General features: G+C 35.1%; 1 protein-coding gene across 1 annotated transcript in view; it reads right to left on the bottom strand.

Annotated features, from left to right (window-relative positions):
• The window catches only part of LOC145692488 (ATP-binding cassette sub-family C member 4-like), a 357,392-nt gene that overhangs the window by 2,329 nt on the left and 336,376 nt on the right, over nucleotides 1-18,687 (bottom strand). The window contains exons 25-26 of the mRNA XM_081767796.1: nucleotides 15,072-15,201; nucleotides 6,012-6,122 (exon numbers count right to left, since the gene is read on the bottom strand). Of these exons, the coding sequence (XP_081623922.1) occupies nucleotides 6,012-6,122; nucleotides 15,072-15,201 (241 nt within the window). The remainder of the gene's footprint in view (nucleotides 1-6,011; nucleotides 6,123-15,071; nucleotides 15,202-18,687) is intronic.

The raw sequence follows: 18,687 nt of genomic DNA, 5'->3' as shown, positions 1-18,687 counted from the left end.
GATATAGCACAGTATAGCAATTCGTGCACAAGGAAAAATATTAGTAACACAAAGGACAATTGAAAAAACTCTGTACACGTGCGTAAAAAGGTTTAACGATAGTCGTGAGTGAATAATGTACATGAGGGAGGACAAATATAGACATGAAAGTGAAGGGGGTACACATGATAACACAGAAACGAAAGTGTTCTGTACACTGTTCTCTATTTTCCTCCATTTGTATTCACGCGGGTGTAATATTCACTCATGACTACGTTAAACCTTTTTACGCACGTGTACAAAGTCTTTTCAATTGTCTTTTGTGTTACTAATATTTTTCCCTGTGCATGAATTGCTATACTGTGCTATATTTTCCATATCAATGTTATGCAGAGCTGGCAACACTGCGGTCCGGATGGCAACCCTGATTATGATATTTCTTCGTCCTTGATGCCCTTCTTATGTTTAGTTTCTTTCTTTTGGTTGACTTTCTTTCCCTGTTTGCAAGAAATTAACTTTTCCCGTCATTCCTGACTTTCTCCAATTTTGCCGACATTCAATGTTTCCTCTTTCCTTGCTCCGCTCCCTATGGCCCTTAGCACCTTAAATTTCTGTGTTCTCCATATCATTTCATGCTCAATCAGATGGCGTGTGTCTGCATCTGATTTGCGCGACAACCATATGGTCCCTTACTTGTTAGTCTATTTCTAATATCAGTCATCTGTAAATTCATAAGGGGAAATCCCCGTTCGCACTCTGTCGTGGAACTTGATAATACTTCTACCCGATTTCTGCAACTTCTCATCGACAATCTACTTGTTAGACTTAAGTCTGATAACGATTTTTCTTGGTCAGGTTTGAAATACTTAGCAAGAAGCATCATCTCTCTATCACCATACATCTTTTCCATATCGACCATGTCAGTTGGTAATGTCGACCCATGTATAACAGAAACTTCATCTACCACGCCTTTAATAGGGAATCTTGTGAATAAATTATCAATTAAAGCCTGATAAACTGATGATTTCTTATTTGTTTATAAATTTAATTTTTGTAATTACACATGAAGGTTTGATACCATTACCAAGTTCCCTCCCCCGTCTAGAAAGCGAAAGAGAACGAGGTTCCTGGAAAGTGTTCAGAGGTGAATGGGAATTTCCCTCCTTCTTCAACTTCAATTACCACACTGCTGTTTGCCATGTGCTAAATTAGATGAATTTCAATTAAATTATCATAGTATAATTATTTCCTTGTTGAATTATCAATGCTTTTCAGTGGGAAAAAAAGGATGAAATTTCAAAGTTCCAAATCAAAGTAAGTAGACCAACGTAAAGGGAAAAACGTGTAAAATTTTCCATACAATTATGCGTACGTTCAACTTAAAATTTCCGTGTAATTAAGCTCACAGTACAAATTTTATGCCTATTTTTCTCACAACTTTATGGGTTGATTGCCCTGTGCTGTAAGCGCTCCATATAATAAACATAAGCTTCAGCAATTATTATAGCAGAAAGCAATGAATATATGAAACCAAGCACTGTATTTTTTGTTTCTGATTTTTTTCTTAAATAACTCGATCGTTTTCGATCATTTTTACAAACCAACTCACTACCAATTTTCCATATATAGAAAGTGCCCTCCCCCCTACATAAATGAGAATTTTTAAAAATGCTAGGACACATTCTGTTTATTTTCAATAAAGAGTTAATACACTGAATTTCAGCTCCGTAATTTTAATGGCTTGCGAGATACTCATTTTTTCCCCGCAAATACTCACTACCTCCTTAGGATATTATGCATTATAATAAAAGCAATATAACATCCCAATTTGGATTAAGGCCTAACTATATACCAAAAGTAATTTCATTTGACTTTGCAATATGATCGTGATGATCAGGCACACATAGTTACATTCAATTTTTTATATAATAATTTATATATTACAGTGATTCAAAAATGTATTTTTTCCAGTAGTTAGCTCTAAAAAGTCACAGGTCTCGAAAGCCAAGTTGTAGTGTAAGACCTATTGCTATTATTACTATTAAAAATATCAATATCCAAAAGTGCCCGAAGTTCTTTTTTCACTTGGTTAGATATACTCACCTCAGGTAAGTAGACAGAAACAAGTGGAAAAGGAAGGGAAATGAAGGTCTTGAAAGTAAAACGCAGACAAATTTACCAGTCTTCAGAAGATACTCTCTACAATGCAGTGAACAGAGAGGGTCGGTAGATCATACTGAGTCGGTGGGTTGCAGTGGGTCACGGTGGGTGGTGGGTCACAGTGGGTCATGGTGTGTGGTGGGTCACAGTGGGTCACAATGGGTGGTGGGTCGCAGTGGGTCATGGTGGGTGGTGGGTCACAGTGGGTCACGGTGAGTGGTGGGTCGCAGTGGGTTACGGTGGGTGGTGGGTCACAGTGGGTCAGATGCTGTTTTACCCACGATCCACTGACCCACTCAGAAAACTTGATCCACTTGACCCACTGACCCACCGACCCACTGACCCACTCTAACTCTGGTTGGATCTCCCCCCTACATTTTTGGGCTGGCTACCGATCTGTAAGGAACATACATATTTTAACATTTTTCGTACATAATAAGCCACTCAAAAGATGTGTTCATCGGAATGACAGTACTTTCTATGAGAATTATTTCTCTACTGAGACGAAGTAGATTAACCAAACATTTCTATCTTTTTTTAGTTCTAACAGTGTTCTAACTTGAACACTATAGCTACTATGATTGTTACTCGTTGAATTATCGTATTTGTTGTTGTTTGTTTTCTCCATCGAAGTTCTGTTAAAAAAAAAAAAAAAGCCGTAGGAATTCTCCATTTACAGTTATTCTTGCCGTTAGAAATTCTCAGTTTCTTTGGGGATTTACTTTTGCATTGTCCTTGTACTACATCCAATTCAGTACTAACGGAATCTACGACTAAAAATAATGAACTTACACTTTTACCCGACTTTGATCCGACATTTTATTCTCGAGTTATTGTCATTCTTGCACTTTTACAACATATTATCTGCTTCCCATGCGCCAAAAGGAAACATTTCTATTAGGAACATCCTGTATATCAGTGGGTTTCCAACCTAATTCACGCCTCCCTGAGGAGGCTGAACAGCGAGCAAGAGGGCGCAAGCTACTGAGAGAAATAAACTACATTCGTAATTACAAACATTACGAATATTGCAACAAAAAGGCGTTCAGTTAACTACCGTACAAAGACAACTAAGGAGTAAGAATTATGTCTATTAAAAAAAAAAAACTTCTAAAATACTATTACTACAATACAATGATATCCAGAAATTTTACTGGAAATAAATACAAATTTGAGAGAATTATATTATTATTAGTGGGGGCATGGTAGTCCAGTGGTAGAGCGCTTTCCACTGATGCGTGAAGTCCCTGGTTCGATTCCCGGCCAAGTAAATTTGTGGTGGACAACTTGTGTTCATGGGATTTTTCGGGGTACTCCTGTTTCCTCCCACAGTCTCATTCCGCCGAATCGTCCATCGTTATTCACTTGCCTTAATCATCCGTCTCCCTTAGTCTAAAAGGGCATAATCGTAGGATGTTAAACTGAAAGACATTGTGATGATGATTATTATTATTATTATTATTATTATTATTATTATTATTATTATTATTATTATTATTATTATTATTAAAGGGTTGAGAATTTTAATGCTACATCTGAAATCGCAGAAAAGATCAGACAAAAGCACGTATGACCAATGAATGGCATGGAGGAAAACGGACCATGAAGGAATCATGATTTACGAAAGCGAGCGCCAAGTAAACAAGATTAGGAACCACTGCTGTATACACAATACATGTGCACAGGGACGTACGCAGGGGGTGGGTCCTGGGAGTCCGGACCCCCACCGAAATTTTGACTTTTGTATACATTTAGCCTAATTTTAGGGGTAATTTTAGGAATTTTAATATAAAATATCCTGATATTGAGTCTGGACCCCTCCCGAAATAAATTCCTGCGTACGCTACTGCATGTGCATGTATATGTAATCAGTAATATTGCACATTAATAATATAGTAATTTCAACTATTATTTTCATCCCACTTTTATTTTTTTTAGATTATATAGTATAATAGTAAAATATAAAATCATATGCTCTTATATATATATATATATATATATATATATATATATATATATATATATATATATATATATATATATATATATATATATATATATATATATATATATATATATATAAACTTTTTGTAAGTGCGTAGCCTGCAACAATGTAGCGTACTTCAAGTAGTTTCTATAGTAGCACAATTAGCTAATTCATATGTTTAAGTGTAAACCTTTCATGCAGTATAATTTTGAAAATCAAAAGTACAGTAGTTTAATATGCTTCAACTTACGTAAGTACACAATTACATTTTTTAAAAGCAAAGTATTTCGCAGTAGTATACATAGTTTTCAATGTAAGAAATTTAAAATTTTCTGCGCTGTTTAAACCAGACTATATATTTTTGGTATAAGTTAAAGACAGACAAAATGCGTTTTCTCAAATTACAAGGGTGTCGTTAATCGGGCAAGACTTAGGTTACTTTGGGGTAACATAATGAGAATTGATATGGCGAATGAAACATATGGGAAATATTAAGCTATTTATATAACGGTTCTCATTAATTTAAACTAATTAAGTTAATCTTTAAATTAAGTTATTATGTTAAATTATTGTATTTGGGCAGTGATGCTGATAAAAGAAATACTATTCTCAGATTAGAAGCTAATAATTATGGTGGAATAACACTGTATTATTGAGAAACGAAATGATTCATGTTTTACTTGCTGGAAGTTAATGCAAATCGTAGAAAATTATAACAGACAAAAGTAATGCTTGCTGAAATTAAGAACTGAGTGAAAAATTAAGACGTATTATTTATTCAGAAAATAACAATTTGTTTGGTCGTGTTATAAACGTATTTTTAAGTTTAGGGAATACTAATAATCAATGTCAGGATGAATATTCATTGTTAATGTTCGGTTTATCTTTATTTCTGTATATTTTGGTCAGCCGATTGATTTACTAATATTTCACCTCTTTGCAGGGCTTAGGCTTTACAAGTTCATGGGATTTATTAACGTGGGGTTCGAATTATATTCAATCCTACCAAGAATAGAAGCCAGGTTTCATGATCTCTTTAGTAACAAAGGTCATTATAGATAGTTTGATCACATATTTTTCTTAAACGTATTATGTTCGTATTGGCTGAGTTAAAGTTTTTTTTTTCACTACTGTTCCATCTTACGTTTTCTCATGTTTAGTTATATTTCTTTAAAACTTACGATATGATAGAAGAAAGTATGGTAATTATGTGGGAAAAATCAAATTCGGGATTTAAGTGGATTTACATGTTCCATGGTCCCTACATGCCGAGAAAGGGATTTTTAGATGTTATTTTGTCTGTTCGTCTCAATGTAGGCATACGCTTAGAAGACATTGTTGTATGTATCGGCAACACTATTTTCAAACTTAATATTTCTGTCAAATGTCTTGGAGATATTTTTCGAATTCTCTTACTATCCTCTAAAATAAGAGTAGTTTATTGGAGGATGAGCAAACTATTCGCGAATTTCTCGGAAACAGGTCTAAATATTTTGTTTGTATTTTATAAATCAATATTTCACTAACAATAATATAACACAGTATAGTAGGTTGGTACGATTCAAATGTGTTTCGTCTCGTGTGAACCCACCCTCCGTGACTCGATCAATGGCTGGACAGACATCACGTGTCATAAACTCCGTACATCTTCAGAAAAAGGCTGCGGTGCCCAGTTAATCAGAAGGGTGAACCCAATGATAAAATGTTTGAACAAGGAATTTTATAATTGTGCCTTTTGTCAAAGAACCAGTTAAGAAAATAGCAGTAAATGAAATAGTTTAAAACGAAGTTAGAGGGAAATATAACGTAGAAGATCTTTATGCAAGACATATTTTTGAATATTTTAGGTTCCAAATAAAATATTTTAGAAAAGGAGAATACTTACTTCACTCGCAACTCTGTAAAGATGTTCAGCTGATGTTCTTCCGGTTTGGTGAACTAATTTGAAGAAGTAGCTTTCTTTATTTTGTAATAATATATATGGGTGGTCAAATTCCTAAAAAAAGGAAAAAAGAAAGGATATGGAAGTGAAGACTGTTTCTTTTTCAGACGATTCTGCATTATTCACTGCAGCAGTTAATTAACATATTGTGTAGCCAAACAATATTGCTGAAATATATAGAATATATATATATATATATATATATATATATATATATATATATATATATATATATATATATATATATATATATGTATACTATGTGATCAAAAGTATCCGGAAACCCACAAAAACATACGTTTTTCATATTAGTTGCATTGTGCTGCCACCTACTGCCAGGTACTCATTATCAGTGACCCCAGTAGTCATTATACATCGTGAAAAAGCAGAATGGGGCGCTCCGCGGAACTCACGGACTCAGGTGATTGGGTGTCACTTCTGTCAGAAGTTTCTACGCCAGATTTCCACACTCCTGAACTTCCCTAGGTTACGTATGTGAAGTTGGCCCCCCATTTTAAAATTTCGATTCGAAACTGAAGCCAATCGTTAGTTTTTCGTTTGTTATTGATTGTTTTGAAGGAAAAATCAATTGTTTCGAAAAACGTACAGAAATATTCAAAAAATAAAGTTGGGGGCCAACTTCACACTAGCCCCTCACTTTAAAATTTCGATTCGAAACCGAAGTCAATCGTTTGTTTTTCGTTTGTTATTGATTGTTTCGAAGAAAGAATCGTTTGTTTCGAAAAACGTACGGACATATTCACTAAATAAAGTTGGGGGGGGGCAACTTCACGCTGCCCCCTCACTTTCAAATTTCGATTCCAAACTGATGCCAATTGTTTGTTTTTCGTTTGTTATTGATTGTTTTGAAGAAAAAATCGTTTGTTTCGAAAAAAGTTACGTACATTTTCACTAAAGAAAATTTGGGGGTTGGCAATTTCCCGCTGGTCTCTCTAGTATGAAATGTCGACTCAGAACTGAAGCCAATCGTTAGTTTCTCGTTTGTTATTGGTTGTTTTGAAGAAAAAATCGTTTGTTTAGAAAAACGTACAGAAATATTCAAAAAATAATGTTGGAGGGGAAACTTCACACTAGCCCCTCACTTTTAAATTTGATTCGAAACCGAAGCCAATCGTTTGTTTTCCGTTTGTTATTGATTGTTTTGAAGAAAAAATTGTTTCAAAAAAGTTACGGAGATTTTCACTAAATAAAGTTGGGGGGCTAACTTCACGCTACCCCCACTTTCAACTTTGGACTCCAAACTGATACCAATCGTTTGTTTTTCATTTGTTATTAACTGTTTTGAAGAAAAAACCATTTGTTTCGAAAATGTTACGGAGATTTTCACTAAATAAAATTTGAGGGTGGGCAGTTCCCCGCTTGGTCACTCCCACTTTCAAATTTCGATTCGAAACTAAAGCCAATCGTTTGTTTTTCGTTTGTTATTGTTTGTTTTGCAGAAAAAATCGTGTTTCGAAAAACGTACAGAAATATTCAAAAAATAATGTTGGAGGGGGCAACTTCTCACTAGCCTCCACTTTAAAATTTCGATTCGAAACCGAAGCCAATCATTTGTTTTTCGCTTGTTATTGATTGTTTTGAAGAAAAAATCGTTTGTTTCGAAAAACGTACGGTCATATTCACAATATAAAGTTGGGGACCAGCTTCATGCTGCCCCCCACTTTCAAATTTCTAATCCAAACTAATGCCAATCGTTTGTTTTTCGTTTGTTATTGATTGTTTTGAAGAAAAAACCGTTTGTTTCGAAAAAGTTACGGAGATTTTCACTAAATAAAATTTGGGGGTTGGCAATTTCCCGTTGGGCTCTCTATATGAAATGTCGATTCAGAACTGAAGCCAATCATTAGTTTTTCGTTTGTTATTGGTTGTTTTTAAGAAAAAATCGTTTGTTTCGAAAAACGTACAGTAATATACAAAAACAACCTGGGGCAACTTCACACTTGCCCCCACTTTCAAAATTCGATTCGAGACGGAAGTCAATCGTTTCTTTTTCATTTTTTATTGATTGTTTCGAAGAAATGATCATTTGTTTCGAAAAACATACCGACATATTCACAAAATAAAGTCTGGGGGGCCAAACTCACACTAGCCCCCACTTTCAAATTTCGACTCCAAACTGATGCCAATCGTTTCTTTTTCGTTTGTTATTGATTGTTTTGAAGAAAAGATAGTTTGTTTCGGAAAAGGTACAGAAATGTTCAAAAATATAAAGTTGGGGAGTAAATTAACACTATCCCCCACTTTCAAATTTCGATTCGAAACCGAAGCCAATCGTTTCTTTTTCGTTTGCTATTGATTGTTTTGGAGAAAAAATCGTTTGTTTCGAAAAACATACAGTCATATTCACAAAATAAAGTTGGCTGGCCAATTTCACGCTGCCCCCACTTTCAACTTTTGACTCCAAACTGATGCCAATCGTTTGTTTTTCATTTGTTATTAACTGTTTTGAAGAAAAAATCATTTGTTTCGAAAATGTTACGGAGATTTTCACTAAATAAAATTTGAGGATGGGCAATTCCCCGCTTGGTCACTCCCACTTTCAAATTTCGATTCGAAACTAAAGCCAATCGTTTGTTTTTCGTTTGTTATTGTTTGTTTTGCAGAAAAAATCGTGTTTCGAAAAACGTACAGAAATATTAAAAAAATAATGTTTTGGGGGGCAACTTCACACTAGCCCCCACTTTAAAATTTCGATTCGAAACCGAAGCCAATCATTTGTTTTTCGTTTGTTATTGATTGTTTTGAAGAAAAAATCGTTTGTTTCGAAAAACGTACGGTCATATTCACAATATAAAGTTGGGGACCAACTTCATGCTGCCCCCCCACTTTCAAATTTCTAATCCAAACTAATGCCAATCGTTTGTTTTTCGTTTGTTATTGATTGTTTTGAAGAAAAAATCGTTTGTTTCGAAAAACGTACGGACATATTCAAAATATAAAGTTGGGACCAACTTCATGCTGCCCCCCACTTACAAATTTCTAATCCAAACTAATGCCAATCGTTTGTTTTTCGTTTGTTATTGATTGTTTTGAAGAAAAAATCGTTTGTTTCGAAACAGTTACGGAGATTTTCACTAAATAAAATTTGGGGGTCGCCAATTGGAAACTCGTTGGAAACTCTAAAGGACGCAGATCTCAACGAGGTAACATTTGTACAAGTTCCTCCATATTCTTAGAAAAAGTCTCCCAGAAAATAAATGTAATTAATGACAAAAAACTGAGACTCAAAAACTTGTCCAACTTTGGCCTCCTCTTCCATACAAGCAACAAGTACGCATATAGGAGTATTAGCATGTAGTGAACTACTTTATTGATTTCTAAACCAATTTCTATGTGTGCACCCCAAGGAGGAAGGAATGCCATCTGTTGAAGTACTGTCAGATACATGAAATACATATCGGCGGGATGCTTCATTCTTCATAATCACATTGATACCAATATTATCTTCCTACTTTAATTAGAGAGTAAGTTATAGAAGTTTAAATTGAATCACATCAAGGGGCGACCAAAATGTATTCTACAGCATGAAACGGCTCAATGGCACCCCTAACTTTATTTTTTGAATATTTCTATACGTTTTTCCAAACAAACATTTTTCTCTTCAAAACAATCAATAACAAACGAAAAACTAACGATTAGCTTCGGTTTTGAGTCGACATTTCATACTAGAGAGCACAGCGGGAAATTGCCAACCCCCAAATTTTATTTAGTGAAAATCTCCGTAACTTTTTAGAAACAAACGATTTTTTCTTCAAAACAATCGATAACAAACGGAAAACAAAGCGATTGGCATTCGTTTGGAATCAAAATTTGAAAGTGGGGGGGGGGCAGTGTGAAGTTGACCCCAAAACTTTATTTTTTGAATATTTCACTATGTTTTTCGAAACAAACGATTTTTTCTTCAAAACAATCAATAACAAACGAAAAAACAAACGATTGGCATCAGTTTGGAGTCAATAGTTGAAAGTAGGGGGCAGCGTGAAATTGCCCCCCAACTTCATTTTGTGAATATGTCCGTACGTTTTTCGAAACAAACGAGTTTTTCTTCAAAACACACAATAACAAACGAAAAACTAACGATTGGCTTCAGTTTCAAATCGAAATTTTAAAATGATGGGGCCAACTTCACATGCGTCCCTAGGTTCACTGTATGATGTCGTAGTGAAGTGGAAACGTGAAGGGCACGTACAGCACAAAAACGTACAGGCTGACCTTGTCTGTTGACTGACAGAAACCGCCGACAGTTGGAGAGGGTTGTAAAGTATAATAGGCAGACATCTATTCAGACCATCACACAGGAATTCCAAACTGCATCAGGATACGCTCCAAGTGCTATGACAGTTAGGTGTGAGGTGAGAAAACTTGGATTTCATGGTCGAGCGGCTGCTCATAAGCCATATATCACGCAGGTAAATGCCAAACGACGCCTCGCTTGGTGTAGGGAGCATAAACATTGGACGATTGAACAGCGGAAAACCGTTGTGTGGAGTGACGAATCAATGTGACGATCCGATGGCAGGGTTTGGGTATGGCGAATTGCCGGTGAACATCATGTCAGCGTGTGTAGTGCCAACAGTGAAATTTGAAGATGGTGGTGTTATGATGTGGTCGTGTTTTTCTTGGAGGGGGTTTGCACCCCTTGTTGTTTTGTGTGGCATTATCACAGCGCAGGCCTACATTGATGTTTTAAGAACCTTCTTGCTTCCCACTGTTGAAGAGGAATTCGGGAATGGCGATTGCATCTTTCAACAACATCGAGCACTTGTTCATATTGCACGGCCTGTGACGGAGTGGTTACACGACCATAACATCCCTGTAACAAACTGGCCTGCACAGAGTCCTGACTTGAATCCTATAGAACACCTTAGGGATGTTTTGGAACGCCGACTTCGTGCCATTCCTCACCGACCTACATCGATACCTCTCCTCAGTTCAGCACTCCGTGAAGAATGGGTGGAAGTTGTCATCAAGGCTAAGGATGGGAAAACACCATATTGAATTCCAGTAGTACAGATGATGGGCGCCACGAACTTGTAAGTCATTTTCAGCCTGGTGTCCAGATACTTTTGATTACATAGTATATATATATTCCTCTTTCGTGCACGAATTATGTTCTCATTGGCATATGATGATGAGTTTTTCTTACAAAGTGTCCTTGATGTACTATGACATGTAAAACCGAAATTTTAAATTTGATATTTTCTTAGTAGAATTTAATCATTATCTTTATCTGTCCACTTGATTGGACCTCATTCATTTTGGGTAAAATAATGATTTCTGAATTGTGGCATATATAGATTGCAAAATAATACTACAAATAAATGGAATAAACGTTATATTGTAGAAACCTTGACAAAGTGATTTTGGTGCAAGTAATAAAGACTTGATACCTTTCATTATTCACAGCAAATTCGAATATTTCGTTCAGTTTATTCAGTACATATCGTAACTTATCTCCATATGAGGTCAAACCGGTTTACTGACATTACGTCAGCTACAACTTTACAACGTAAAACTTCATCTGAAGACCAATCCTGTCGTATTCTTGGGTAACAGATAAGTCAGTACAAGATTTATTTCAAGAAATACTTTGATTTCGCCTGAGTCAATCCAAAATGTTCCTTGCCATTTTGATTTGTACAGATTGGTCTGAAACAATGTCATTTACAAGGTGATCTGTAAATAACTGCGAAAACAAATCTATTTGCTCATTTCTTGTAATATTTATATTGATACGTATTTCCAAGAAATTGAGAAACATTTTGGAAAATTTGTTGCCACATTTTGACCACTTCACTTTTGCTTGTTGTCACCTTTGGTTGCTTCTAGTCAAAGAGGGATCTTCAATTTCTTTTTCTTCATTCGCTGATGCTGGTTCACTTCTGTCACCCTCAACATACTGAGTAACATACAGTATGTTCATGGCAGTTTGCGTGTACCTGAATAGGGCTACATGTTCTTGATTTCAGTTTGATTTCAGAAAAGATGATCTTTTTGAGAGGTGTTCTGCACATGCCAATTTTGTCTGCCATAACGTGTTGGAGTTAAGTGTGGTGACATCAACTGAATATCGAACCCAGATTTCACATGTGTATTAGTCAGAAATTTTGATGAGGGTCATTGGTTTCCACAGAATCTCCAATTATATTTTTGTAAGTGACAATCAACACGTTTTGCAAAACCAATCATATCTTCAATAGATGAATGAAGCCCACTACAGTGGACAGATTGTTAAGACAAATGTGCTTCAAATGCATGCTGTCCACTACATGGAACATGTCTGTTTGGATGATTTCTGTAGATACAAGAACAAAACCTGATAATATCATGATAGCTTGTTTCAAACATTTTAACAAAGAAAATAAAAGAAAATATCACTTGCTTGGCAAGTCCTCCGTAGAAGATGTCAGCAGATATTCCAGAAGAAGTCGCCACTCCTCTTTCTTGCCTGTTTCAAGCATGCACCGATGACGTCTCATCCCTGCTTTCAGAGTTTCAAGATAGGTAGCAGAAAAATTCAGATCGTCAGGCCACCAAGGTAACTTCTATTAAAAAAGAATGCACTTGGGTTGCGTGTGGAGAGTTCTGACAGAATACAATCGTATCCAATCAGCAGTATCTACTCTAGTGGACGTTGCACACGCAAGGGATATATATATTGCTACAATGAGTCAGTCAAGTACGTAATTTAGTTACTTCTGATTCCAATGAAAGTCAAAAGATCAATTTTCGGTTTCAAAGGACATATCTTTTAGATAAATCAAGCTTAGGTCGACGTGTGTTTCACTTTTATTTCATGCCAATACTTTTCCTTATTTTCCCTATCTCTGACCCAATCCTCATTTTCTTTGACAATCTAAATGTTTTGGAATTCTCGTTTATTATAATACTAGCTGAAATACCTGTTCCTCCCACAGAAAAGTAGGTTATCAAAAAAATTGAACTCTCTTCCTTTGGTTACATATTTCAGTGAAATTGTAAGGATGACTGAGAAGCTACTCTATTTGGGATACATTTTGTACTCTTCTATTTCTTTAGGATGCATTATATAATCAAACTGATACGATAAAAAAAGAACAGCTTAAGGTAGATACTACGTTTCAAACTCATTTCAAACAGTTCAATCATTTACCTACTATGTGATGATAAACAACAGACAATTTCGATTGCAATGTGGCCAAAGTAATTACAGAAGTTGCCCCTTCTTCCCGTTAAAAGTGGAATTTTAGTTAAAAAAAAATAATATAAAAATAACAAAACATTTGCCCAATTATCATTCTGTTTGACTAAACTTGGCCTTAAATGTCATCTGGACTGTCGTCAATCGATATTGAAAACTACGAATTTACCAGTAATCTCGGTCATTTCGAGCATTTTATTTTTCACCTCTTCTCAACCTCATGCTGATGAGGACTGAACTTGGACTTAAATGACATCAAAATTATCTGTAATAATCTCAGTGACTCCAAAAAATATAGAGGCGACACAAATATTTTATTCCCCTGATTTATTTGTTCTTACTCAGAACATTTCTAATAAGCCCTGTAATAGTCACTATTTTCTGTTTTGCTACGATTTGCACTTCGAAATCCGTAATGTCCAAGAGTTTTCTTTTTCTTTTCCCGTACCTCCTATCACTTGGACGTCAAAGTTATCTCATATTATCCTGCTACTTCTCCAGTAAACTTCCACAATGTACTTTTGAATTTCTCTATAGAGTATAATTATTACTTCGTTTTTTCCTTGATTCTTTGCCACGCTGTAGAACATATTATACCCTCTTGTCCTTTCTCACAGAGACCTAGTCTCCTGTATACACGTTACTATTATAGATCTTAACGTGCATGCAGGAAACGTTAAGTCTTCAACATCCTTTCCTTTTTTGACAAGGTTCCCACACTCAGCGATTTTATTCGTGTCTATCTTAATTGCCCCTTCTGAAGTGGTATCCCTTCCATACACCACAGGCTTGTAGCGTGTGAGTATATTATTCCAAAAGAATGGTTTATCTTATATATGTATGTTGTAAGTATTAGGTGCCGAAAACCTATAGCAGAATTGATTTTTCTTATCTGATTGATGTTTTATGTTTTCTTTAATTGTAATTTCGTATCATAAATAAGAGTTTAATACGGCTCCCTGTAATCTTAGTTTAGACACGCAAAATTAATCGAAATAAAGGTATATTTGTTTGTATTTGTCTCTAAAATACGAATGTGAATAAATTTTGCTGTATACCTTTATTTATAATTGAAGTTACGTAACAAATATGTGACAAAAAACAGATTCCTCAGTTCAATGAAGTATAAAGAAATTAGTATGCCAAATCGGTGAACAGATCGGTGAACGATTGTCTTTGGTAGATTTCAAGTAGGAAAAAAAATCCGTCAAATAGTTCTTTACTCTGAGGGCCTGTTCTTTGCACGGGACGAATAAGTTTTGGAAAATATTTCAATTTCTGTTTCTTCCTTAGGATAGTATTGGGATCAAACTTAAATGGCAAAATCTCCAAATTTACAACCATTCTATTTTGGATTTTCATTTGTAGTGTAGTGATAGGTCAATTCAAGCGTTATATTCCAAAATTCATTGAATACGGTTTAACAATTTCCCATGATAACGATACCGACAACGTGGGTTTGGTTGTAGAGAAAAAAATATAGGACTTACCCTTCTCCACTTAACGGCGGAATTTCTGAAAACACTGGAACACGTAACCAATTACGATACTGGAACATGTATCAACGAGGAGTTTATAACATTGAATTACATCTACATCTAGGAACTACAGAGATATTCCATTTCTGTTTTACTTAATGAATCCCACCTTCTCCGTTAGGATATGCGTTTTAATGAATGTAACATGTTAAAACTCCACGTCGACTCAACTGCTGTTTTCAAAAATTCACTGTTAATCCTTCAGCAATGTGATCTTACCATGTGATAAATATACAAATAAGCAACGAGAAGGTCATGACTTACCATTACTTTCCCCGCGTCCATTACCAGAACTTTGTCAGCATCTAATATAGTGTTCAGACGATGGGCCACTGTGATTATCGTGCAGTCACTAAACTTCTTTCTAATAGTTTTCTGAATAACAGAGTCAGTCCTGTAAAGTTAAATGAAATGTAAATTACAAGTTATATACCTATTCCCTACATAAAATAATACTTTACAATTAATTCCTTAACATTTGAAGGGCGAATGTTGGATATATTTTACAGCTTTGTCACTGATTGGGGTTTCTGATTTGAAATAAGTACAAGCAAGCCTACCGAAAGAATAATTAAAAAATAGTCATCAGGTTTAGCAAACGAACTATATGAATTTAGTCCGCAGGATATTTATTTGCGGAATGTTGACAAAGCTTTCTCATGGATAACTACCGTGATTTTATGGGACCGGCAACAAAGTTTTGTTCTTAGATATATAAACAATTGCTTTTCTCATTGTGTGTATATACCTAGGTATATATGATAATTGCATAAGTCGTTATTTTATTACTTGAAATCTGGAAAGAACACCGTATCAGTCGGGAAGAAACACTATTCTACTGCCTTTTTAGAACTTGATAGACATGAACCATTTAACAACTTCACATAGTTTCATGCATTTGAAAGCGAAGAAATAGTACACTTTAAATCAGAATGAAACAAAAGTGTAGCATGTTCATTAACGCCCGGCGTAAGCATACGGTAGCATATAGTTTCACTACTGGTGTATGTATGTGTGTGTGTGTGTATGTAGTACTTTATTTCTCGGTAACTACTGGCTGCATTTAAACGGAATTCTGTGAAAACGTAGACCATCTCTAAAGAATAAAGATCACTGTATTTGATAAATGGGCTTGATCAAGGACACACTCGGTTCAGCTCGGCTTGCCTTGTACTACCATGAGCAAAATAAATGACGCGTCTCTTTATTTTGAAGTTTTTTAAAAATATCTCCGTTTTCTTTATATGTTCGAAATTTCGGAAGGTTTCCCCAGCAAGACAGGTTAATAACAAACCCGTTTTTTATATTTGTGTTAGATATTAGCTTAAAATAAAGAAATTAGAAGCAAAAAACATTAAATCGACAGAAATCTCGAGAATTACCAACTCTGCTAAAGTGGGAAATTTTCAAGAACACTAGGGAATTCTGCATTTCAACACGAAGCAGCGACATCTATGTCATTGAGAGAAATGTGGATTAAATCTACAAACTAAACTTTTAACGAATATTTCTAGTATGTCTTATTATATGCATTATCTGCAAACTCCAAATATATGAATATATGCTAAGTATTAACATAAAGATAGAGCAAATAGTGGAAATTATCTATGGAAAAGGACGAATTGGTAGGACGATCGTAATGAAATATCGTCTTTACCGGAACAGGCTCGGTTCACGTAAAAAAACAAATAGCTCAGTTAGTTAAAGCAACGAGTCTGTATGCTGAAGGTAGCGGGTTCGATCCCGTGGAAGTGCCATTATCATTTTTATCACTACACTACGGTTATTTTATTTATTTTATTATTTGGGAAAGAATCAAATTGTAACGTATGTGTAAAACTCATGACGATACCAAAAAAAGAAAAAATGCTGTTGTCGCACTTGTATTAGCGTCCCTAATTTTGTTTGCAAACAGTTTCGTAATTATTTCCCCTGTGCTCACTGCTCACCATATGCTCGCTGGCGCATAACGAATGTTTCTCAGTAAATGTTAATTCTAATTTGGAGAATTTTATAAAGTTTTACAATATTTCTCACTAGATACTCTTCTATCTACGTGTTTGGATATTTTGATAACAGATTTCCCTATTAAATGTTTAATTTTCCCTAGATGTTTAATTACGGAAAAGTTTTACAAGTATTTGTATTGAATTGAAATTGTTTTGAATTTACTACATAAGGTAAGTAGACCGAAGCAGGAGAACTCAAGTAATTGATATTCTACGTAAAAGCAACCTATTGTAGAATGATGATGCTTCTTACCTTCAGCACATAATCTTAACGTTAGAGAGTCATACAGAGAAAAATCCTGGTCTTTCCTCCTCTATGGTCACCCATCTTAAACCTCTACATATCATTGTTCGTCTCACAAAATTTCGGTGCTCCAAAAACATTCAAATAATAATAATAATAATAATAATAATAATAATAATAATAATAATAATCCTGAATATGCCATCCTTACATAATGTAGGATATCTTAGATTCCTAGTTTAAATCTTAAATATCTTAGTTTAAAATGCTTTCTTTAGTACTTATTTGAGCAACCATGTAGGAGGGGGTACGACTTTTTATTTTTCCCCTCTCATTTCAGTAGCCTTCCAACAGAAAGTAATTTTTGATAAGCAGGACAGACAAAATGAATAAGAAATATATTTACAGCATCCTCTCCCCTTTCATGATTGGAATATTACGTAATATTTTTTATTCTACGAAAGATGGCCCTGTGCGGTTAGGGGTAGGTAACTAAAAAAATACCTAATATATAGCGCCCCTTGATTGTAATATTACCGCTTCTTTATTTGTACGAGGGAGCCCCTACACAATCAAGGGTTACAAAAAGAATAGGAAGAGTGTCTATTGATTCCAGTGGTGGATCCAGCACGAACTCCTGGGGGAGGGGAGGGGAAGTGAAACATTCTTTTGATGATGTGAAGCTGTCACAAATTACCACTTAACTAAACTAAACAATAGTGGGGGGAACCGGAACCCAGTCAGTTTAAATTGATGTAAAAGTTTAATTTTTGCTTCATATTAAAGTTTTGGTTTCAAATGAGAATTTCAGTCCAAGTGGTCAATGATCAAATCTCGTGGGGCTCTTCAGTGTAGGCTAATACGGTCCCCTTATGAGAAAAGGCAAAATTATTAACATGTTTATAACTTTCGAATTTTTCGTCTATTTTAAAGAAATATTTTGCTTCGTATTAAAGTGTTGGTTCCAAATGACAAATTCAGTCCGAGTGGACAATGATCAAATCTCCGGGGGGGGGGTCTTCAGTATAGGGGGCTACGGCTCCCTTATGGGAAACGGCAAAAATATGAAAATGCTTATAACTTCCGAATTTTCCGTCTATTTTAAAGAAATTATTGGCTTCATATTAAAGTCTTGGCTTCAAATGACAATTTCAGTCCGTGTGGACAATGATCAAATCTCGGAGGGCTCTTCGGTGTAGGGGTTTCGGCTTCTTTATGGGACAAGATTCACGTAGTTGATATTGCAAAATTGTTTTGTATATATAAGTGGAAACTTGCACCATTTGGTTAATTTTACCTCTTATGTTTTGCAGATTCATATTCCAAGGAATAGTTACTTCGCAGAGCTAAAAGAAGGCACTTACTAGTTTCATTAAAATGAAATGTCTTTTATGAGAGGAGCAGACGAACGAACAGGCACCCAAACGTTGGTTGAGTCGTACGGTTGAAACTCGTTAAGCTCGTTTCAATTATCATTATTATTATTATTATTATTATTATTATTATTATTATTATTATTATTATTATTATTATTATTATTAATAATAATAATAAAGCATTGCAGGGACCTTTGGTGCAGGGGGTCCGTGGCTCGATTCCACTTCGTGCCAAGTGAAATTTGAGGTGG

This window comes from Thermobia domestica, chromosome 8 (assembly GCF_964235325.1).
Source record: "Thermobia domestica chromosome 8, izTheDome1.hap1.1, whole genome shotgun sequence".
Lineage (NCBI taxonomy): Eukaryota > Metazoa > Arthropoda > Insecta > Zygentoma > Lepismatidae > Thermobia > Thermobia domestica.
The sequence above is the reverse complement of the archived record's forward strand: the minus strand, read 5'-3'. Positions and strand labels throughout refer to the sequence as shown.